We start from the raw sequence: 24,209 nt of genomic DNA on the forward strand, positions 1-24,209 counted from the left end.
TGGTGGGTCTTTTGCATATGGCTTTTATGATCTTGAGGTATGATCCTTCTATCCCTACTTTCTTGAGGGTTATTATCAAGAAAGGATGCTGTATTTTGTCAAATGCTTTTTCTACATCTCTTGAGAGTATCATGTGGTTCTTGTCCTTTCTTTTATTAATGTGATGTACCACATTGATTGATTTGTGGATATTGAACCAACCCTGCATCCCAGGTATAAATCCCACTTGATTGTGGTGAATAATTCTCTTAATGTATTGTTGGATCCAGTTGGTTAGTATCTTGTTGAGGATTTTTGCACCCACGTTCATCAGGAACATTGGTGTATTGTTCTCCTTTTTAGTGGGAACTTTGGTTTGGATTCAGGGTAACACTGACCTCACAAAATGAGTTTGGAAGTTTTCCTTTCATTTCTATTTTTTTAACAGCTTCAAAAGAATAGGTGTTAAGTCTTCTTTAAATGTTCAGTAGAATTCCCCTAGAAAGACTTCCAGCTATGGACTCTGGTTTTTGGGAGATTTTAGATCACTTATTCAATTTCTTTACTGGTTATGGTTTTGCTCAAATTTGCTATTTCTTCCGGTTTTAGTTTTGATAGTGTATGTTTCTAGGAATTTGTCCATTTCTTCCAGATTGCCCAATTTATTGGCATATAATTGCTCATAATATTATCTTATTATTCTTTGTATTTCTGCAGTGTTGGTTGTGATCTCTCCTCTTTCATTCTTTTTATTTATTTGGGTCCTTTTCATTTTCTTTTTGATCAAAATGCACAGGGGTTTATCAATCTTGGTAACTCTTTCAAAGACCCAGCTACCGGTTTCATTGATCTGTTCTACTGGTTTTTTTTGCTTGTTTTGTTTTTTTGTTTTTGATATCATAGATTTTTGCTCTAATCTTTATTATCTCCAATTTTCTGTGTTTTTAGATTTTATTTGCTGGTCTTTTTCTAGCTGTTTAAGGTGCAAGATTAGGTTGTCTATCTGAGACCTTTCTCCCTTCTTTAGGAAGACCTGGATTGCTATATACTTCCCTCTTAAGACTGCCTTTGCTACATTCCAGATGTTTTGGGCCATGGTGTTATCATTTTCATTGGCTTCAATGTACTTTTTAATTTCCTCTTTAACTTTTTGGTTAACTCATTCATTTTTTAGTAGGATGTTCTTTAATCTCAAAGTATACATTGTCTTTCCAAATTTTTTCTTGTGGTTGATTTTGAGGTTCATAACGTTGTGGTCTGAAAATATCCACAATATGATCTCAATCTTTTTGTACGTGTTGATGGCGATTTGTGTCCCAGTATGTGATCTATTCTGAAGAATGTTCCAAGTGCACTCAAGAAGAATGTGTATTCCACTGCTTTAGGATGAAATGTTCTGAATGTATCTGTTAAGACCATCCAATGCAGTGTGTCATTCAAAGCCATTGTTTCCTTATTGATTTTCTGCTTAGATGATCTGTCCATTGTTGTAAGTGGGGTGCTTAGGTCCCTTATTATTACAGTATTATTATCAATGAGTTTCTGTATGTTTGTCATTAGTTGGTTTATATATTTGGGTTCTCTAATGTTGGAGGCATAAATGTTTACAATTGTTAAATCTACTTGGTGGATAAACTACTTAATTATGTATGACTTAATGCACTTCTTCATCTCATGTTAAAGTCTTTATTCTGCAATCTAGCTTGTCTGATATAAATATGGCTACTCTGGCTTTCTTTTGGTGAATACTAATTAATTAGCATTATATATGGTTTTCCATCCCCTTACTTTCAATCCAAGGGTGTTTGTAGGTCTAAAATGGGTCTCTTGTAAACCGCACATAGATGGATCTTGTTTTCTTATCAATTGTGTTACCCTATGTCTTTTGATTGGAGCATTTAGTCCATTGACATTTAGAGTGAGTACTGAAAGATATGGATTTCTTGCATTGTGCTGCCTGTAGAGTTGGAGATTCTGGTGGTGTTCTCTATTCCTTTCTAGTCTTTGATGCTTTTGGTCTTTTTTGTTTTGCTTCATTTTTTATCCCCTCAGGAAATTCCCCTTAAAATTTCTTGCAGGGCTGATTTAGTGGTCATGATCTCGTTTAGTTTTTGTTAGTCTGGGAATTTTTTTTTATCTCTCCTTCTATTTGAATTACAGCTTTGCTGGATAAAGAATTCTTGGCTGAATATTTTTTTGATTCACCATGTCGAATATATTCTGCCACTCCTTTCCAGCCTGAAAAATTTCTTTCTATACATCTTGTACAAGCTTGCTTATTGACACTGACATTTAGAGTGAGTATTGCTTATATATTTTGGGTATTAACCCCTCACCAGATATATAGTTTGCAAATATCTTCTTCCAGTCTGCAGGTTGACTTTTCATTTTGTTGATTGTTTCTTTCACTGTGCAGAGGGTTTTTTTTTAAATTTTTTTACTTATATTCAAGTTAATTAACATACAGTGTCATACTGGTTTCAGAAATAGACTCCAGTGATTCATCCCTTACATATACATCCAGTGTTCATCTCAACAAGTGCCCTCTTTAATGTTCATCACCCATTTGCTGCACAGAAGTTTTTAGTTTGATGCAATCCCACTTGATTTTTGCTTTTTTGTTCCACTGTTTTTAGTGTTATATTAAAAAAAATCATTGCCAAGACTGAAGTCAAGGAGATTGTCCCCTGCATTTTCTTCTAGAAGTTTTATGGTTTCACATCTTCCATGTAAGTTTTTAATCCATTTCGAGTTAATTTTTGTGAGTGGTGTAAGATAGGGGTCTATGGCTCTTGACTCTGTTCCACTTGTCTATTCTGTTTGTATGTCAATACCATACGGTTTTGATTACTATGCTTTGCGACATAATTTGAAATCAGGGAGCATGATACTTCAGTATTGGTGATATATTCTCTTTAATTTATTTTTTGTATATCTATGTATGGATTTACTACAATTCATTTATTCACTCACTTGCATTATTAGATATTCCTTTGTTTCCTAATTGGGGCTTTTATGAATAAACTTGCTCTAAACATTCATGGGCAAGTCTTTGTATAGACATATATTTTCAGATTTCTTATGTAAATACCCAGGGGTGGAATTTTTGAGTTATAGAGAAGGTGCATGTTCCAGTTTTGATGCTAGAATTGAGGAATTCACGGAAGGCAGCTATAGTTTCATGTTTATATTGCAATGGATACCAGACAGTTCACATGTTCCTTCAGAAAAAAAGTGTTAAGGGGCACCTGGGTGGCTGGGAGAACTGGAAAGCAACATGCAGAAGGTTGAAACTAGACCACTTTCTCACACCATTCACAAAAATAAACTCAAAATGGATAAAAGACCTGAATGTGAGACAGGAAACCATCAAAACCTTAGAGGAGAAAGCAGGAAAAGACCTCTCTGACCTCAGCCGTAGCAATCTCTTACTCGGCACATCCCCAAAGGCAAGGGAATTAAAAGCAAAAGTGAATTACTGGGACCTTATGAAGATAAAAAGCTTCTGCACAGCAAAGGAAACAACCAACAAAACTAAAAGGCAACCAACGGAATGGGAAAAGATATTTGCAAATGACACATCGGACAAAGGGCTAGTATCCAAAATCTATAAAGAGCTCATCAAACTCCACACCCGAAAAACAAATAACCCAGTGAAGAAATGGGCACAAAACATGAATAGACACTTCTCTAAAGAAGACATCCGGATGGCCAACAGGCACATGAAAAGATGTTCAACGTCGCTCCTTATCAGGGAAATACAAATCAAAACCACACTCAGATATCACCTCACGCCAGTCAGAGTGGCCAAAATGAAGAAATCAGGAGACTATAGATGCTGGAGAGGATGTGGAGAAACAGGAACCCTCTTGCACTGTTGGTGGGAATGCAAATTGGTGCAGCTGCTCTGGAAAGCAGTGTGGAGGTTCCTCAGAAAATTAAAAATAGACCTACCCTATGACCCAGCAATAGCACTGCTAGGAATTTATCCAAGGGATACAGGAGTACTGATGCATAGGGGCACCTGTACCCCAATGTTTATAGCGGCACTCTCAACAATAGCCAAATTATGGAAAGAGCCTAAATGTCCATCAACTGATGAATGGATAAAGAAATTGTGGTTTATATACACAATGGAATACTACGTGGCAATGAGAAAAAATGAAATATGGCCTTTTGTAGCAACATGGATGGAACTGGAGAGTGTGATGCTAAGTGAAATAAGCCATACAGAGAAAGACAGATACCATATGGTTTCACTCTTATGTGGATCCTGAGAAACATAACAGAAACCCATGGGGGAGGGGAAGGAAAAAAAAAAAAAAAAAAAGAGGTTAGAGTGGGAGAGAGCCAAAGCATAAGAGACTGTTAAAAACTGAGAACAAACTGAGGGTTGATGGGGGGTGGGAGGGAGGGCAGGGTGGGTGATGGGTATTGAGGAGGGCACCTTTTGGGATGAGCACTGGGTGTTGTATGGAAACCAATTTGACAGTAAATTTCATATATTAAAAAATAAAAAAAATAAAAAAATAAAAAAATAAAAAATAAAAAAATAAAAAAAAAATAAAAAAAAGAAAAAAAGAAAAAAGTGTTAAAATTTGAGTGTTATGCCACCTCACTTTTACAAAAGACCCACATTGGTACTGTTTTTGATAAGCAAAAGAAATCAAAGATTTTCACTTGTATAAACAAGGCTCAAAGCAATACTAGCTGTCAGTGTTTCTTTTTACAGTGACCTGTTGCAGAGGCAATGAACACCTGAGCAGACAGAGTGGCCCTGCCAAGCTCCTTCCCTGGGAGCCACACTCAGCATGTCAGCATCAAGCTCTCACAGCTTTGAAGTGTGTCTGTGAGCATCTGTGCTTTATCTCCATTTATTTTGTGCATCCATTAACAAGATGTGCCCTAACGTATTAGAAAAGCCCAAGACAGGTCCAGAAATGCTCAAAAAATTTTCCACTTAAATACATCGTAATTGATTCTTTGCTTCATACCATTTCATAGGAACACTCTATATTCAGATAACGGGAGATGTCTGTGTAGATCTAGTTTCAACAAAGCTAAATTTACCTCCTCCCCCATCAGAGATGACCTATGGGACATCTATCTGTGTAGCATCAGAAACATTTTCCCCCTTTTCTTGGAAAAGCCCCCAGAGAAGCCATTAAGGGTTGTTATATAGCGTTCCTAAACAATGCTGTACAATTTCCTGAGCAATACCAGTTACAAATGGAGATTTTAAAACATCAGGGTGGGTGTGGGTGATCCAGGGGAAAGAATATATATAAAGATGTACAGAAAATCTGCAACTAGATAGCAGGGATTGGATTTAGAGGGTGGCTGAATGTGGAGGACTAGTTACCTCATTCTTTAGACTTCTGAAACCAAAGGGATTCACAAACTGCCTTTATGAGGGAGGAGAAGTGGGGGAAAAATTAAGTGTGGTTTAGGCACAGTAGTGCTCATGTGATAAGGACCAAAGAGGTAATATTATAGGCAAGCAAATGTCTGCACAATAATAGAAAAGCAATCAAAATCAGAACTTTGGAAAAGACTGCACAATAATGTCTTCTCTCTGTGGATGGAACAGTCTTCCTTGGGAAGTGGTAAAATCTCTACCAGTGAAAATGAATTAGTGCAAGAGTTGGAAGGAATTCCAGTGATAGTGGACCCCAACTTCCCCATGACAACATTCGTGACATATGTCATTCTCCCTTTGCTTCAGTACATCTGATGACAGGAATCTTTTTGTCTTACTAGGGATTTCTATCTGCATGAACGAATAACAATCCGACAACCCTAATCTACTTTCCTATAACTTTTCTTGTTCATCATATGTATGACCTTCAAGTGTGCAAAATAATACAAAAGGCAATTACTTGCCTTTACTGCAAGTACTCAAACCAGTTTTAATTATCTCCAATTTCACAACAAAAGGAAAGAAAAAAGAAACAAAACAAACCAACAAACAAAATCTTTAGGATTCCAAGCATCTTGCAACCATGTTTCCCATACTCCAGATACTCTGATATTTCCATACACACACTAATTTGTTAAGGTATTTATATACAAACAAAAGGATCAACCAAAAAGGACATTTTGAAATCCATCCATCCATCCATCCATCCATTTATTCTACAACTCTTTTCTTGTGCCAGTTACTATGTTAAGTGCAAGAGACACAGCAGTGAACAAAATAGACAGCAATTCCTGTGCATATAGATTTTTAAAATTCTGGTGAGCGACCAAGGAACATGGTAATTGCTGTGGAGTACAGAAAATGTGGCGAGGAAGAGATTATGCCAAGTTTGGCAGAGGTCTAGGGTTTGCGGTTTTGGATTAGGGTAAGGAAAAGCCTTACATTGGGTCTGACACTGAGATCAGACCTGGAACTGGTGAAGGTATTTAGCATGGTATTTTCTGGCAAATAAAGCAGGCAGTGAAAGTGGCAAGTGGAAATGCCATAGATTGTACACATGCTTGCTGAATTTGAGAAGAATCCAGTAGGCACGGAGAGGCTGAGGGGATCAGGGTTAGAGCATTGGGAGGCAATCCTAGAGATGCCAAAGAGTTCTAATTGTACAGGATGTTGTAAATAAATACAGGGATGTCACTTTTGCTCTGAGTGAGATGTAAGGAGCCTAAAGGTTTATGGAATGCCTAGATTTGTCTCATTTATTTTGTAAAGCAAAATAATGTAATAATACTAACAATAATTATGAATGCACTATATATTTTGCTTATTATGTTCCAAGTTGTGGTGAAAATTTCCATGGTATACTTAATGTTTCTATGGTTGCTCATTTTACAGTTGGGCAATTTGCTTTAACAAGCCATCAGTTCTAATCTTTTCATGCTTTCTAGAAAGAAAATTGCTTTCTTCATTCTTATATATTGATATATTGTTTCTATGGCATCATTTCAAAAGGTTTCCACTTGTTAATGTAATGGGTGAGGACAGAATTTTGGGAAGATGGTGGCATAGGAGAACACTGGGCTCACCTCGTCCAGCTGATCACTTAGATTCCACCCACATCTGTGTAAATAACCCAGAAAACTGCCAGAAGACTAGTAGAATGGACTCTCCAGAGCCAAGCATAAACAAGAGGCTCACAGAAGAGGGTAGGAAGGGCAGAGAGGCCGTGCATGCTACATGGACTGGTGAGAGGGAGCCAGGGCAGTGGAGGGTCAGCCCGCTGGGCAAGGCAGAGCCCCCAAGTCTGGCTTGCAAAAGCGGAGGGGCCAGACTTCGGGAGTTCTGATAGCCAGTGGGACTTCACATCTATCTAGAATGTTAAAAGTCAACAGCTCTGCTCTCAGAGAGCAGGGAGGGTGAAAGGATGCTGGGAGGGAGAGTTGTTGAGTCCCAGAAGGACAGAGCTTAGTGGGGGAATAAAGGCGATGGCAAGCGCCATTTCCCTCTCCCATCTCCCAGTCAAAATTCCAAAGGGAACGACTTCCCATCACCAGAATTGTTGGCATCACGCAAACGCCCAACACTGTGCTTCTGTGGATCCATCCCTCCAACCAGCCGGCCTCCCTCCTGGTGCTGCAGGGCCCATCCTGCAGGAGACCACCCATGGCAAAGCAAGATAAGCCTGCCCCTCCCACCCCTGTGCACCTAGTGGATCCACCTTGGCTAATATGCCCTTGGCCAGATCCCATCAAAGCAGCACCACAAGCCTGGCAGTGTGCAAGCGTTCCAGACAGGGTCCACACCACTCCACATACAGGGAAAGTGTCCTGTAGTTTGGAGCTACCACAGGGATTACCCAAAATGATGAGACAGGAAAATTCTCCTCAAAAGAAACTCCAGGAAGTAGCAACAGCTAATGAATTGATCAAAACCAATTTAAGCAATATAACGGAAGAAGAAATTAGAATAATAGTCATACAATTAATCGCTGGGCTTGAAAAAAGCATAAAGGACAGCAGAGAATCTATTGCTACAGAGATCAAGGAACTAAAAAATAGTCATGATGAAATTAAAAATGCTATAAATGATGTGCAAAATAAAATGGAGGTGGCCATAGCACGGATTGAAGAGGCAGAGGAGAGAATAGGTGAATTAGAAGATAAAGTTATGGAAAAACAGGAAGCTGAGAAAAAGAGAGATGAAAAAAAATAGGAGTATGAGGGGAGAATTAGAGAAGTAAGTGATGCAACAAAACAGAACAATATCAGTATCATAGCAATTCCAGAAGAAGAAGAAGAGAGAGAGAAAGGGGCTGAAGGTATACTTGAACAAATCACAGCTGAGAACTTCCCTGATCTGGAGGGGAAAAAGCCATTTAAATCCAAGAGGCACAGAGAACTCCCTTCAGACATAACTTGAATTGATCTTCTAAACTAAATATCATAGTGAAACTGGCAAAATACAAGGATAAAGAGAAAATTCTGAAAGCAGCTAGGGATAAATAGGCCCTAAAATACGAAGGTAGACACATAAGAGTAATAGCAGACCTACCTACTGAAATTTAGCAGGCCAGAAATGAATGGCAAGAAATCTTCAATGTGATGAACAGAAAAAAATATGCAGCTGAGAATCCTTTATCCAGCAAGTCTGTCATTCAAAATAGAAGGAGAGATTAAAGTTTTCCCAAACAAACAAAAACTGAAGGAATTCATCACCACTAAATCAGCCCTACAAGAGATACTAAGGGGGATTCTGTGAGTGAATTGTTGCAAGGACCAGAAAGTACCAGAGACATCACTACAAGCATGAAACCTACAGACATCATAATGACTCTAAACCCATATCTTTCAATAACAACACTGAATGTAAATGGACTAAATGCACCAACCAAAAGACATGTATCAGAATGGATAAAAAAAAAAACAAGACCCATCTATTGGCTATCTATAAGAAACTCGTTTTAGACCTGAGGACACCTTCAGATTGAAAGTGAGGGGATGGAGAACTATCTATCATGTTATGGAAGTCAAAAGAAAGTGGGAGTAGCCATACTTAGATCTGACAAACTAGACTTTAAATTAAAGGCTGTAATAAGAGATAAAGAAGGGCATTCCATAATAATTACAGGGTCTATCCATCAGGAAGAGCTAACAATTATAAATGTCTATGCGCCAAATATGGGAGCCCCCAAATATATAAAACAATTAATCACAAACATAAGGACCTATTGATAAGAATGTGGTCATTGGAGGGGACTTTAATACACCACTTACAACAATGGATAGATCATCCAGACACAGGATCAATAAAGAAACAAGGGCCCTGAATGATACATTGGATCAGATGGACTTGATATATATAGAATATATATATTTAGAATTATTTATATTTAGAATTCTGCATCCCAAAGCAACAGAATATACTTTCTTCTGAGTGCACGTGGAACATTCTCCAGCATAGATCACATACTGGGTCACAAAACAGCCCTTCATAAGTATACAAGAATTGAGATCATACCATGCATACTTTCAGACAACAATGCTATGAAACTTGAAATCAACCACAGGAAAGATTCTGGAAAACTTCCAGAAGCATGGAGGTTAAAGAACACCCTACTAAAGAATAAATGGGTCAACGGGGCAATTAGAGAAGAAATTTAAAAATATATGGAAACAAATGAAAATGAAAATACAACCCAAACGCTTTGGGATGCAGCAAAGACAGCCCTGAGAGGAAAATACATTGCAAACCAGGCCTATCTCAAGAAACAAGAAAAATCCCAAATACAAAGTCTAACACACACCTAAAGGAAATAGAAGCAGAACAGCAAAGACACCCCAAACCCAGCAGAAGAAGAGAAATAATAAAGATTAGAGCAGAAATAAACAATAGAAAATCTAAAAAAAAAAAACCTGTAGAGCAGATCAATGAAACCAGAGTTGGTTTTTTGAAAAACATAAACAAAATTGATAAACCTCTAGCCAGGCTTCTCACAAAGACAGGGAGATGACCCAAATAGATAAAATCATAAATGAAAATGGAATGATTACAACCAATCCCTCAGAAATACAAGCAATTATCAGGGAATACTATGAAAAATTATATGCCAACAAACTGGACAACATGGAAGAAATGGACAAATTCCTAAACACCCACACACTTCCAAAACTCAAACAGGAAGAAATAGAAAATTTGAACAGACCTATAACCAGTGAATAAATTGAATCAGTTATCAAAAATCTCCCAACAAATAAGAGTCCAGGACAAGATGGCTTCTCAGGGGAATTCTACAAGACATGTAAAGCCTATCCTTCTCAAGCTATCCTTGAGATAATACCTATCCTTCTCAAGCTGTTCCAAAAACTAGAAAGGGAAGGAGAACTTCCAGACTCATTCTATGAAGCCAGCATTACTTAGATTCCTAAACCAGACAGAGACCCAGCAAAAAAAGAGAACTACAGGCCAATATCCCTGATGAATATGGATGCAAAAATTCTCAACAAGATACTAGCAAATCAAAATCAACAGCATATAAAAAGAATTATTCACCATGATTAAGTGGGATTCATTCCTGGGCTGCAGGGCTGATTCAACATTTGCAAATCGATCAACGTGATACATCACATTAATAACAGAAAAGAAAAGAACCATATGATCCTGTCAATCGCTGTAGAAAAAGCATTTGACAAAATTCAGCATCCTTTCTTAATAAAAACCCTCAAGAAAGTCTGGATAGAAGGAACATACTTAAACATCATAAAAGCCATTTATGAAAAGCCGACAGCTAATATCATCCTCAATGGGGAAAAACTGAGAGCTTTTCCCGTGAGATCAGGAACACGACAGGGATGTCTACTCTCACCGCTGTTGTTTAACACAGTGTTGGAAGTGCTAGCATCAGCAGACAACAAAAGGAAGTCAAGGGCATCAAAATTACCAAAGATGAAGTCAAGCTTTCACTTTTTGCAGATGACGTGATATTATACATGGAAAACCAGAAAGGTCTGCTAGAACTGATACATGAATTCAGCAAAGTCGCAGGATACAGAATTAATGTACAGAAATCAGTTGCGTTAGTGTATTCTTATACACTAATAATGAACCAACAGAAAGACAAATAAAGAAACTGTTCCCATTCACAACTGCACCAAGAATCATAAAATACCTAGGAATAAACCTAACCAAAGATGTACAATATCAGTATGCTGAAAACTATAGAAAGCTTATGAAGGAAATTGAAGAAGATATAAAGAAATGGAAAAACATTCCATGCTCATGGTTTGGAAGAATAAATATTGTTAAAATGTCAATACTACCCAAAGCAATCTACACATTCAATACAATCCCAATCAAAATTGCACCAGCATTCTTCTTGAAGCTAGAACAAGCAATCCTAAAATTTGTATGGAACCACAAAAGACCCCTAATAGCCAAAGTAATATTGAAGAAGAAGACCAAAGCGAGAGGCACCACAATCCCAGACTTTTGCCTCTACTACAGATCTGTATTCATCAGGACATTATGGTATTGGCACAAAACCAGACACCTAGACCAATGGAACGGAATAGAGACTCCAGAATTGGACCCATAAATGTATGGCCAACTAATCTTGACAAAGCAGGAAAGAATATCCAATGGAAAAAAGACAGTCTCTTTAACAAATGGTGCTGGGAGAACTGGACAGCAACATGCAGAAGAATGAAACTAGACCACTTTCTTACACCATTCACAAAAACAAACTCAAAATGGATGAAGGACCTGAATGTGAGACAGGAAACCATCAAAATCCTAGAGGGGAAAACAGGAAAAAGCCTCTCTGATATCAGCAACAGCAATTCCTTACTTGACACATCCTCAAAGGCAAGGGAATTAAAAGCAAAAATGAACTATTGGGACCTCATCAAGATAAAAACTTCTGCATTGCAAAGGAAACAATAAACAAAATTAAAAGGCAACCAACAGAATGGGAAAAGATATTTGCAAATGACATATCAGACAAAGGGCTAGTATCCAAAATCTATAGAGAACTCACCATATTCCACACCCAAAAACAAATAATCTAGTGAAGTAACGAGCAGAAGACATGAATAGACACTTCTCTAAAGAAGACATCCAGATGGCCGATAGGCACATGAAAAGATGCTCAACGTCACTCCTCATCAGGGAAATACAAATCAAAACCACACTGAGATGTTACCTCATGCTGGTCAGAGTGGCTAAATGAACAAATCAGAAGACTATAGATGCTGGCGAGGATGTGGAGAAACGGGAACCCTCTTGCACTGTTGGTGGGAATGCACACTGATGCAGCCACTCTGGAAAACAGTGTGGAGGTTCCTCAAAAAAATTAAAAATAGATCTACCCTATGACATAGCAATAGCACTGCTAGGAATTTACCCAAGCGATAGAGGAGTACTGATGCAGAGGGGCACTTGAACCCCAATGTTTATAGCAGCACTTTAAACAATAACCAAATTATGGAAAGAGCCTAAATGTCCATCAGCTGATGAATGCATGAAGAAGTTGTGGTTTATATATACAATGGACTACTACTTGGCAATGAGAAAGAATGAAATATGGCCTTCTGTAGCAACATGGATGGAACTGGAAGGTGTTATGCTAAGTGAAATGAGTCATACAGAGAAAGACAGATACCATATGTTTTCACTCTTATGTGGATGCTGAGAAACTTAACAGAAGACCATGGGGGAGGGGAAAGGGAAAAAAAAGTTACAGAGAGGGAAGGTGGCAACCATAAGGGACTCTTAAAAACTGGGAATAAACTGAGTGTTGATGGGGAGTGGGAGGGAGGAGAGGGTGGGTGATGGGTATTGAGGAGGGCACCTGTTGGGATGACCGCTGGGTGTTGTATGGAAACCAATTTGACAATAAATTTCATATTTAAAAAAAGACATACCCAGGGAGACAGGTTTTGGTAAAATTAAAAAAAAAAAGGTAATGGGTGAAAACACACAAACCAGCCACTTATATAGAAACAACCTTAGGGTAAATTTCTCTCTCTTTTCTACCCCCCTCCCCCACACACACACAATGGAGAGATAGAAATATGGACAATGAATGTTAGAACTTTGGAAAGACTGTTTAGGGGTAAACTGAAGTATAACAAAGGAATATATAAATTAGTTTTTGTAAATGCAATGAAATATACAATATACTGCTGCAGGAAAAATGAATAAGTCAAGTTGCAAACAACAACTAATGAAAAACTTTTAAAAATATAAGATAAAGAGGAGTTTTCTCAAAAACAAAACAGAAAGAAAGAGACCCAGAGTTATAATTTCAATCAAAAAACTTTCAGGTTAAAACAACTTCCCAGACATAAAAGAAAGGTAGAAAGCTAACTGTTTTCAAAAACAAACAAATTATTTAAAAAACCTTTCACCCTATCCAGTATAATCTTCAGAGTTATTTGAGGCTAAACGTAATATACTAAAGGGAACTAAAATAATTATGAATATTTATATAGCATGGTTATCTACATGGAAATTTGGGAGAAGCAAGAGAAATTGTGAGGATTACACGAATTTAACAATGTCATTGGTTAAATGCAAGTAGTAACATCTTTCACGTTTACCAGCAAGAAACAACCAGATATATAGTGCAAAATGACTGTGGCCATCATTTGTAAGTCATAACCTATTATGTAATTTTTGACCCATGAAATCATGTCTTTGATTATTTTGACTTGGAAAATCCAAACTTGAAAGGTGTAGACTTGCAAAGTCTAGATCATGCTTAGCCCTATCATACCTGTGTGTAATAAGTAGACACATTTTACCTGCATGTAATAAGGGCTCATATGATTTAATTGATTATAATCCAGTAAACACATCTTCAAGGTCTTCTTGGAAGAAGGAGATTATGTGAGAAGTCAAGAGAACCAGTGTTGTTTAAACCAGGATGATAAATTGGAAATTGGTCAAGGGAGCAAAAACAAGCACTAGTGAACAGCTTAGAATACGAGCATGTGCACACAAACACCCTTTACAGAATAAAATCAAGGGAGATCAGGTCTCTGCTATAACGTATGTACTATGTTAGTGTCCTTTTGATTCATTAAGAGGCCCAGGAGTACCTCAGTAGTATCAAACAACAGTGTACAAAAAGATTATTTTTCTCCTAAATTTTATTTATATTGTGCAAAATGCTTGTTCATCTTTTGTCTCAGAATGAAATTAATGTCACTACCATCTTCTTGTATAGGACATTTTTATTGGTATAGAAAGTAACATGCTTTGCAATTGACTATCATGTATGGAGTCAACAGCTCCAGGCTGACACCAAGATACTTCATTCTCAATGGGATTCCTAAACTGGAAGCTGCACACACCTGGATCTCCCTGACATTCTGCATCATGTACATCATTGCTGTCCTAGGGAACTGTGGGCTCATCCACCTCATTAGCCACAAGGAGGTCCTGCATCGGCCCATGTACTACTTCCTGTCCTTGCTGTCCCTTACAGATGCTAATGCATGTACTTTGCATGTCCCTAATATGTTATGTATCTTTTGTTTCAATCTCAAAGGGATCGACTTCATTGCCTGCCTTGTGCATGTGTTTTTCATCCACATGCTAACAAGTATGGAGTGTGGTGTGCTCATGCTTATGGCCTTGGATTGCTATGTGGCTATTTGCTATCCTCTGCGCTATTCTACCATCCTCACCAACACTGCGATTACCAAGGTTGGGTTTGCCACCTGCAGTAGAAGTGTGTTGCTCACAATCCCATTTACTTTCCTGATCACACATCTCCCCTTCTGCAGGGGAAACCTCATCCACCACACCTACTGTGACCACATGTCATTGGCTAAATTATCCTGTGGCAGCATCAAGATTGATGCTATCTATGGTCTAGTAGCTGTCATATTGATTGCAGGATTTGATATTTTCTGTACCTGCATGTCTTACACTCTGATTATCTGTGCTGTAGTAAATCTGTCATCTGCAGATGCTTGCCACAAAGCCTTTAGCACCTGCACATCACACATAGGTGCTATTGTTATCACCTATGTCCCAGCCTTCTTTAACTTCTTCACTCACCACTTTGGGGGATGCTCCATACCTCACCATGTTCATATTTTCATAGCCAACCTCTACATGTTGCTGCCTCCCACTTTGAATCCAATTGTCTCTGAAATGAAGACCAAGCAGATTCGTGAAGGAGTGATCAAATTATTTTTTACAGAGAAAGATATTTTGAGTATGAGCTAAGTCTATGTTATAAAATTCTGCATTTAGTATTAGAGTAAAGAAAAACATTCTGGAGGAAATGAATAGATGCAGAATTCACAACCATGATGTCAGGAGAAACTACCTGTCAATATTCTGCTATAATATTTATGAAATAATCGCAAAACTTTTAATCTGAGACTTTTAATTTGAAAGAAAAATAAAATCGATAGGAAAGAATATTATTTTCCACACAGGTAAACTTTAGTTAGTCCTGGTGAATGAATTCAGAGAATGGAAAATCTAGAATTTGATGTAAACTTTTGACGATTAATGCTTTTCGTCTAAGGCACTCTGTGGGAGTGTATAGAAAAGAACAAAGATGGTCAGATAGCTGAGAGACTCCAGAAGAATGGACAGTTTACATTAGATGCAGGGAAGCCAGAAACACTCACCCACAATGTTTGTGCTGAATTCCAAGGGTACTGCCATCCCTTTTAAGCCATATTTATGTGAAACTTGTATAGCTTAGAGAACAAATTCCTCCTTGTCTGCTCATTTATTACTGATGTTCTGCTGCCTGGGTAATTATTTGGATTTCTATTTATGTATTCATGTACATACAAATGAAGCCAGAGTAAATATGATTATTGGAATTCATTGTAATCTGGGAAGTACCCTTTGGAGTTGATATCAAGTAGAATTTTGAGAAACACAATGGACATATGTGGCAGGTATTGAGTAAAGGCTTCATGAGTAGAAGAAAGGAGACCTAAAGAAAATCTATATAATTTTCCAGTCAAGGGTGTCTGGGCTTGACTTCTTTATTTGAATTTAATACTGGGGGAGAAATAGTGATCAGGGACATTGAAGAAAGGAGTATTTTATTTAGATTTCTGGAAATACCAGAGAAAAAAGTAACAGAAGTGAATGATAAATGTAGTATTCAGAAAGAGTGAGACTGAGTGAAAAGTGAAAAAGAATGAGAGCATAACCCAAGAAGTAATTGGAGTAATAGAATGTGATCAGGGAATGGATACAAATAGATAATTAGGTGGAAATATTAATTATATTGATAAATATTATATTCATATTACCTGCAAATATGTTGAATATATTTTGTTACATTATATATAGTCAAATGATTGTAAAATGTATTATTCACATCATGTATTTTGCAATGTAATTTCACATTTATAAGAAAAACTCATTTTGTTTTGTTTTGTTTTATTTAATACTAACATAACAGTGCCTCTATGTAATGTAACTTGTGGACTTAAAATCAGTAAAGTTGCTGTATCTTGGAATTATGCTTTCGGATTTTGTAAATTTTACTCATTGGGGAATTTTATTTAAGCAACTAAAATAAAATACTTTTCCTAAACTGCTATTTAAAAAATTATATATTGGGGTCGCCTGGGTGGCTCAGTCAGTTAAGCATCTGACTTTGGCTCAGGTCATGATCTCGCGGTTCACGAGTTCGAGCCCCGGGCTTGGTGCTGACAGCTTGGAGTCTGCTTCGGATTCTGTGTCTCCCTCTCTCCCTCTGCCCCTCCCCTGCTCACACTCTGTCTCTCTTTCTCAAAAAATAAATAAACATTAATTTTTTAAATTATATATTTGGTCAGGTACTATAATAATGCTTCATGTATAGTATTTCATTGAACTTTAAGTCAAAACCATGGGATAGCTATAATTGTCCTCATATAGAAGAGGAATATGAGCCACACAAACAGCAGGACTGGATGAATCTCAGAAGATTAAGACTAAAATTTAAATGCAATTATGTTACTAGGCCTATGTTTTGGGGTGAGAGTGTGGGGGTGCTATTTGTTGCAATAGCAGCAAAACAAAACTTGAACACAAAGTTACAAATGTGGAGAAATAAAATGTAAAAAATAACATTTATCTGAGGCACCTGAGTAACAATCCCCAATTAATTTTATGCCATCTTCCCCATTACAAACTCAAAAATGGGATTAAGGAAAACAACAACAGCAGTATAACTCTGAAAACAAAGAATCACAACTGAACTAGAACCAGCAGTCCAGAATAGTTGAGATTTTTAAATTATAAGGTAGATCATGATGGAAGGAAGTTCTATACAGTATTCATGGGAGGGAGGGAGGGAAGGAGGGGGAGGGAGAGAGAGAGAGAGACAGAGAGAGAGAGAGAGAGAGAGAGGATTAAAGTACAGGAGAGGAAAAGACAGCAAAAAATTGTGGAAGACACTTCATTTCAAATTCCATCTCCTGCCGAAGGTCCTGCCCAAGGTCCAAGTTGTGAGCACAGCTCAATGTGCCTGGAGAGGCCCCACACCCCCACATCAACCTCACATAGTTTGATTAGCTCCAGAAACAAGGTATCAGGTATAAAGTACTCACACTCAGACTTCAATTTAATTCAATCAAAATTCTTTTCAAACTAAGAGATAGTAATATTCCCAAAAGGAAGGAAATGGAAAGAAATGACAAGGTGATATGTCACCTTGCATAGTGACATTATCCTGTTCCTGAAGCATCTCCAGAACCATTTGGCCCACCATTCAGACTGCTATATATGCAGACGTACAGAGATTGAGACAATGGAACAACAAAACAAACCTTAAAGATGGAGGGACCCAAACAGCGAGCATTCCACATGACCCCTCCACAAGTCTCTACTAAGCACAAGTTGTGTTTCTCTTTTATTGAACTGGCAAAATTAAGCCAAAATATGCTTGGAATCTTATCTCACCCTTTCCCTGAGTTCTGTCCCTTAGTATCAATGAATAACAAATGTGCTTTTCCTTGAAAAGAAAAATATCAAAGACACTGCTTGTATTTTCAAATAACTTAAACTATTTTCAGGGCACCTGAATGGCTCAGTCGATTAAGCGTCCGACTTTGGCTCAGGTCATGATCTCATGGTTTGTGAATTTAAGCCCCTATTCAGGCTCTGGGCTGACAGCTCAGAGCCTGGAGCCCACTTCAGATTCTATGTCTCCCTCTGTCTGCCCCTCCGCTGCTTGCACTCTGTCTCTCACATTCTCTCAAAAATAAATAAACATTTAAAAAAAAAACCCTATTTTCAAAGAAGTTTTACAGAAAATCTGAAAAATGAACAAGACTGCACAAGATTGACTCAATTATTTTGTGAGATGATTATACGTGAGAATTTTGAATTCAACATTTCTACATTTTAGATAAGGAGTCAGAGGCATTCCAGTCAACAGAAAAGAGGTTTGATATTGGCCTGGGGTTTCCCCCTGGTTCCTGTGAAGCAATGAATATGTGTAGAAACTAGATAATTATTCACGTCTATCTACCAGTTGGGTACCTTTATGTTAAATTATCAATGCAAAGATATTTTTATCCAGCCCAATGCCATCTTCACGTGCTGCGACATACCATAAACTTCTAAATCGCAATAGGGCATAGAGGGCAGTAGGCTAATGTGCACTAAGTGGTGCTGATTGTGCAGGGAAGAAAAATTGTAGATGTGGAGGGGGGCATTTGCCTAAGTATAGTTTTCAAAAGTGAAGTACTGCAACCTGCTGTAGTGATAAGAACTCTGGTTGCAGTGAAAGCCAGGAGTTTGGGGGTCATAAAAGAGGACAGTCCAGAGGAACAAAGGAGAGAGAGAGAAGGGGCGGAATAGAAGGGAAAGGAGGAGAGCTGATCACACTCTGAATATTGTACAGGAAGACATGGTACAATGCAAAAGAACAAGCAGCGATGATTTTAAGGAAAGGAAAAGGACAGATTTGGAGGAGGGGTGCAATATTCTCCACGTCTCATTACTACAAGTATAGGCACTTCATTTAGAATAACATCTATATTAATTGTTATATTACAAGTATATAGTTATTGAATATTACACATAATAACTATAAAATGAGTAAATGAAGTACACAAAACTTTTTATTTTTTTAAGATTTTATTTTTGTGTAATCTCTATACCCAAGGTGGGGTGCAAACTCACAACCCCGAGATCCAGAGTAGCATGATCTACCAATCGAGCCAGCCAGGCACTTCTGAGGTATAGGAAACTTTTTAGGGTGGTTATTCCTCTGTATTTGGATTTACAAGTGATTTTCTAACTTTTTAATACTTTTCTGTGTTTTCCAGAGTTTCTACATAAAGGACGTATTTCTTTAGTAATAAGAGAAAAAACAGGTTTTAAGTTTATTTATGTCTTTTGAGAGAGAGAGAGAGAGAGAGAGAGAGAGACAGAGCGAGCAAACTTGAGCAGGGGAGGGGTAGAAAGAGAGGGGGAGAATCCCAAGCAGGCTCCACTTTGTCAGCATGGCCCGATGTGGGGCTCCAACTCATGAACCGGGAGATCATGACCTCAGCAGAAATCAAGAGGCTGACATTTAACCCACCGCACCACACAAGTGCCCTGAGGGGAAAAAAAAAGTTATTGATGTTCATCACCACATTTGGTGGTCACATTTCTCACTTGGGAAAAGGCATTAACTTTAATGTGTTTTGTTTTTGTTGTTCCCTTTTCTACTCAGAAGCTTCTAAATATAGATCTGTTACCACCAGGCCAGAAGTTTATTCTCTTTCAATGAGAATCCCTCTGAGACATCTAATTCTGGAGCCTCAGTCTACGTGGGACATCTCACTGGAGATTCTCCAGGGAAACAAAAATCCTATGTAAGAAGATGTCATCCCAGATTTTGAAGAACTCCTAAGTATTCTCAGCCATGAATAGAATTGTGCCTAACACTGAGGTGAGTTTGGGAAATTTTCACAAATGGTTATTTTAGGAAAGGTAACAACATTGATGGCTAAGAACACAATGGCCTAGAATATGCAGACAGTTTTAAAAATAGATATTAGCAAGGGGCAATGAATTCCTCTTTCCCTTTCACTTCTGCAGGGGTAATGAGTCTCTTTCTTCCTGTGTGGCTTCTGCTGGACTCTTACTTTCCAGTCACCCACTCATTTTATTGTGGTGTTCACATAAAAGACAGCGGACACGGGAGATTGTCATCTTTACATTTCTCTGGTCTAGGGCAATGAAATGCTGGTTCCTCCATGGGGGGACATTTCTGGAGAGGTCTGGGAGAACTCTCTCACAAGAAGAGTTTATTTACATGAGAGGCAATCACCTTAGGAGCCAAAGACCACGAGCCGGTGAACCTTGTATTCTTTTATATACTCTTTCCGTGGTGACTTCTATGTACCCTGGCCAATAGGAGTGGACATAAGAGTGATTTCCAGATGATTTAGGTAACAGGAATCTATGTCTTGTGTCTTTAGAGCCATGTGCTACATGTCATCGTATTGCAAGTTTCTACACAGTCCTGCTGGATGGGGGATTGTTCGGCATTGATTTGCTGCATGGAAAGGTGCCCACCGGAGCTTAAGGACCATTTTATTTTTTTCAATGGAGAGAAATAGTTGACCATTTGGTAACTACAACTTTCCTCAAACATCCCTGAATCTGTAAATTCCTTGAACCATCACTCAGTTCTATTTTCTTTACAAGTATTAGCAATCCAAAAATATGATATTATCTTTTTTCCTGATAAACTGTCCAGTTATAATAAAAGAAATATTATTTACATTAAGCATTATAGACAATTAGTAATCCTTAGACCTTCAAGGGCTTCCTAAATATAAAGCTTGTATTAAAAATGGCTTGGAAACTAATTTAAGAAAATGCAGAAAAGCAGAGAAGCCATTTATGAAGTTGGGGGTATCTGATTGAATTCATCTCTTCAGTAAAATTTTTACAAAAATTCCATAAAACTTGCTAATGATTTAGAAGCAGAAGTGCTTTGTTTCTTCTCAAGAACTTCCTTTGAAATTTCATTGTGTAAGAAAGCATGATATTGATATCAGATACTAAGTTCTTACTAATTCAAACAATCATTTGCTCATATATATTTTTATTGAGTATCTAAAATGTGTTACCTTAAGCACGTTATAGGGAACATTATGGGAAGACTTTACCTGGATCATTAGCTTTCTTCATAATCTTCAAGGCAGGACAAAAGTCCTGTTGATAAGAACTAGTCGGATTAGGGTGATCCTCGAAACATACTCACATGATCATAGTGACAAGACTCAGAAAGAATCTGAGAGGAGAGAATAAAAGTGGCATATTGGGAGACAATTATGGCCCAGTTCACAGAATGTGGAGGAATATAAGAGGTGTGCTGGAACTTTAGAAAGTGAGGCTAGATACTTAGACAAAATATTCAATGAGACTGCAAGTAGTACTGTTTAGTTATTTTTAGACACCACAGTTCAAAGACTGTCTTGCTAGAGTAGAGGAAAAAAATAACAAGCTGCTACCATGACAAGGTTCATGGCATTTGTGAGTATTATTACCTGAACTACTCCCTCTTATGTGGTTTCTAAGCCCACCTCTCTCTCTCCTATGCAGAAAGCAAATGCTGATAAAGAGCATAAAATGCTCTCCTCTTCTCCACAGTCATGTGCGGGGAAAACAGCTCCAGCCTGACCCCGGGATTCTTTATCTTGAATGGGATTCCTGGGCTGGAAGCTGCACACACCTGGATCTCCCTGCCATTCTGCTTCATGTACGTCATCGCTGTCGTGGGGAACTGCGGGCTCATCTACCTAATCAGCCATGAGGATGCCCTGCACCGGCCCATGTACTACTTCCTGGCCCTGCTCTCCTTCACAGATGTCACCCTGTGCACCACCACTGTACCCAATATGCTGTGCATATTCTGGTTCAACCTCAAGGAGATTGACTTTGATGCCTGCCTGACTCAGATGTTTTTTGTCCACATGCTGACTGGGATGGAGTCTGGGGTGCTCATGCTCATGGCCCTGGACCGCTATGTGGCCATCTGCTACCCCTTACGTTATTCCATCATCCTCACCAACCCTGTCATCGCCAAGACCGGTCTTGCCACCTTCCTGAGGGGTGTGCTGCTCATTATCCCATTCACTTTCCTCACCAAGCGTCTGCCCTATTGCCGGGGCAACTTCATTCCCCATACCTACTGTGATCATATGTCTGTGGCCAAGGTGTCCTGTGGCAATTTCAAGGTCAATGCTGTCTATGGTCTGATGGTTGCTCTCCTTATTGGCGTGTTTGACATCTGCTGTATTTCTGTGTCTTACACTATGATATTGAGAGCGGTAGTGAGCCTGTCATCTGCAGATGCTCGTCACAAAGCCTTTAGCACCTGTACATCCCACATATGTGCCATTGTGATCACTTATGTTCCAGCTTTTTTCACTTTTTTTGCCCACCGTTTTGGAGGACACAATATCCCCCACCACATTCACATCATTGTAGCCAACCTTTACCTGCTCCTACCTCCTACAATGAACCCTATTGTTTATGGAGTCAAGACCAAGCAGATCCGAGAAGGTGTGTTCAAGTTTTTACTTGGAGACAAGGTTGTCTTTACTCAAGACAAATGAATTGGAAAATATACATATTGTTTAGTAGGTGGGGGGGGGGATAAAAAAAAAGTGACTAAAATGGTATTAAACACATGAGTCCCTCTAATACGTAGATTCTCTGAAGGCTTTGCAAATATATACTATGAAACATTTCTCCTGTAAAGATCTGTCTAGGAAGAGAATGCAGAATAAAAAATTATATACCCATTCTTTACAAGTTTTATGTTTTACATAGGGTTTACAGACTCATATGTCTAGTGAGAACTGGCAGGTAGTAAGATGACTGATGCAGATCTGGTGTCAAAGTTCTATTGTGTGAGAGAAGTGGAGGCTATGGGGAGTGATGGGGAGAAAGGATGTGCTCTCTGTAAAGAACAAATTTACACAAATCAAGCATGTCATTGCCATGGGTAATAGGCCCAGTGTTGCAATATCCTCCAGTATTTTATTTTATTTTTTTATTTTATTTTATTTTTTTAATTTTTTTTAACGTTTATTTATTTTTGAGACAGAGAGAGACACAGCATGAACGGGGGAGGGGCAGAGAGAGAGGGAGACACAGAATCGGAAGCAGGCTCCAGGCTCTGAGCCATCAGCCCAGAGCCCGACGCGGGGCTCGAACTCGCGGACCGCGAGATCGTGACCTGAGCTGAAGTCAGACGCTTAACCGACTGAGCCACCCAGGCACCCCATATCCTCCAGTATTTTAAAGACAAGCTGGATTTAGATGTTTTCTCTCATCTAAAATTGGGTAAATCCCATTTTAATTATTGGATAAATGATTAAAAAATTTTTTTTTAACGTTTATTTATTTTTGAGACATAGAGAGACAGAGCACAAACAGGGGAGGGTCAGAGAGAGAGGGAAACACAGAATCTGAAACAGGCTCCAGGCTCTGAGCTGTCAGCACAGAGCCCGACGCGGGGCTCGAATTCACAGACTGTGAGATCATGACCTGAGCCAAAGTCGGACACTTAACCGACTGAGTCCCAGGCACCCCTGGATAAATGATTTTTTAAAAATACCCTATATTTTATTCAAGACATGTCTAGGAGTTATTTTTTCCCCCATTTCAACAGTTAAACCTCCATTTAGGATGTGCTTATGATATATAATTTTGATCTTTTAGCGAAACAGACAAAAGCAATGAATTAATTGCTAGTATGTGTTATAATTCATTCACTAATTCATTAATTTTTTGAGAAACTTATTTAGGTCATATTATTTGTCATACCTTAGTTTTCATGAAGATGAGACCACCCCTTGCCTCAGGGTGCTCAGAAGCTAGGCTCTGGCCAAGGATGCACAAGAGGAATCGTAAGTGAAAGAAAGAAGAGGTGTGATAAAAATTTATGCAGTATGTAAAGAAGAAAAGTTGGTAGGGAAGAGTGGGGGAAACATGAATTTTGTATTCAGATAGTCCCAAAATTTAAATCTTGTGTCTTAATTTCTAGTCATTAGACTTTAACAGGCTATTTTAATCTCTCTAAATTTCAGCTTCTATACTTTTTATTGATTGTGGGAAAAACATACCACAAAAATTTATCTGTCTGGTTAAATGCTCTAATGTAAAAAACAAAAAACAAAAAACAAAAACAAAACTTTAGTATAATTTCTAATATATACTAACTACTTAATAAGTTATACTAAGATTGTTGTTATTATTATAACCTATGTGTTTCAACTCTGATTCCTTCTGAACATCGTAGTTTGAGGAGAAATCTTTCCAATTATATAGG

At 38.2% G+C, this 24,209-nt stretch overlaps 2 protein-coding genes across 2 annotated transcripts; both read left to right on the plus strand.

The window, feature by feature from the left end:
- Positions 1–14,167: 14,167 nt before the first annotated feature.
- LOC122201239 (olfactory receptor 52N2-like) lies at positions 14,168–15,130 on the plus strand. The gene has a single exon (XM_042907155.1). It carries the CDS (start codon positions 14,168–14,170, stop codon positions 15,128–15,130), a length of 963 nt encoding a protein of 320 aa, XP_042763089.1.
- A 6,392-nt stretch (positions 15,131–21,522) lies between these two features.
- On the plus strand, positions 21,523–22,488 carry LOC122200621 (olfactory receptor 52N2). Its single transcript, XM_042906330.1, has one exon. It carries the CDS (start codon positions 21,523–21,525, stop codon positions 22,486–22,488), a length of 966 nt encoding a protein of 321 aa, XP_042762264.1.
- The last annotated feature ends 1,721 nt before the right edge of the window (positions 22,489–24,209 follow it).

Source organism: Panthera leo, chromosome D1, assembly GCF_018350215.1.
Source record: "Panthera leo isolate Ple1 chromosome D1, P.leo_Ple1_pat1.1, whole genome shotgun sequence".
NCBI lineage: Eukaryota > Metazoa > Chordata > Mammalia > Carnivora > Felidae > Panthera > Panthera leo.

What these genes read in the sequence shown, in the direction of transcription:
- LOC122201239 (XM_042907155.1), top strand. Translation starts at nt 14,168, where the DNA reads ATGTATGGAGTCAACAGCTCCAGGCTGACACCAAGATACTTCATTCTC.
- LOC122200621 (XM_042906330.1), top strand. Translation starts at nt 21,523, where the DNA reads ATGTGCGGGGAAAACAGCTCCAGCCTGACCCCGGGATTCTTTATCTTG.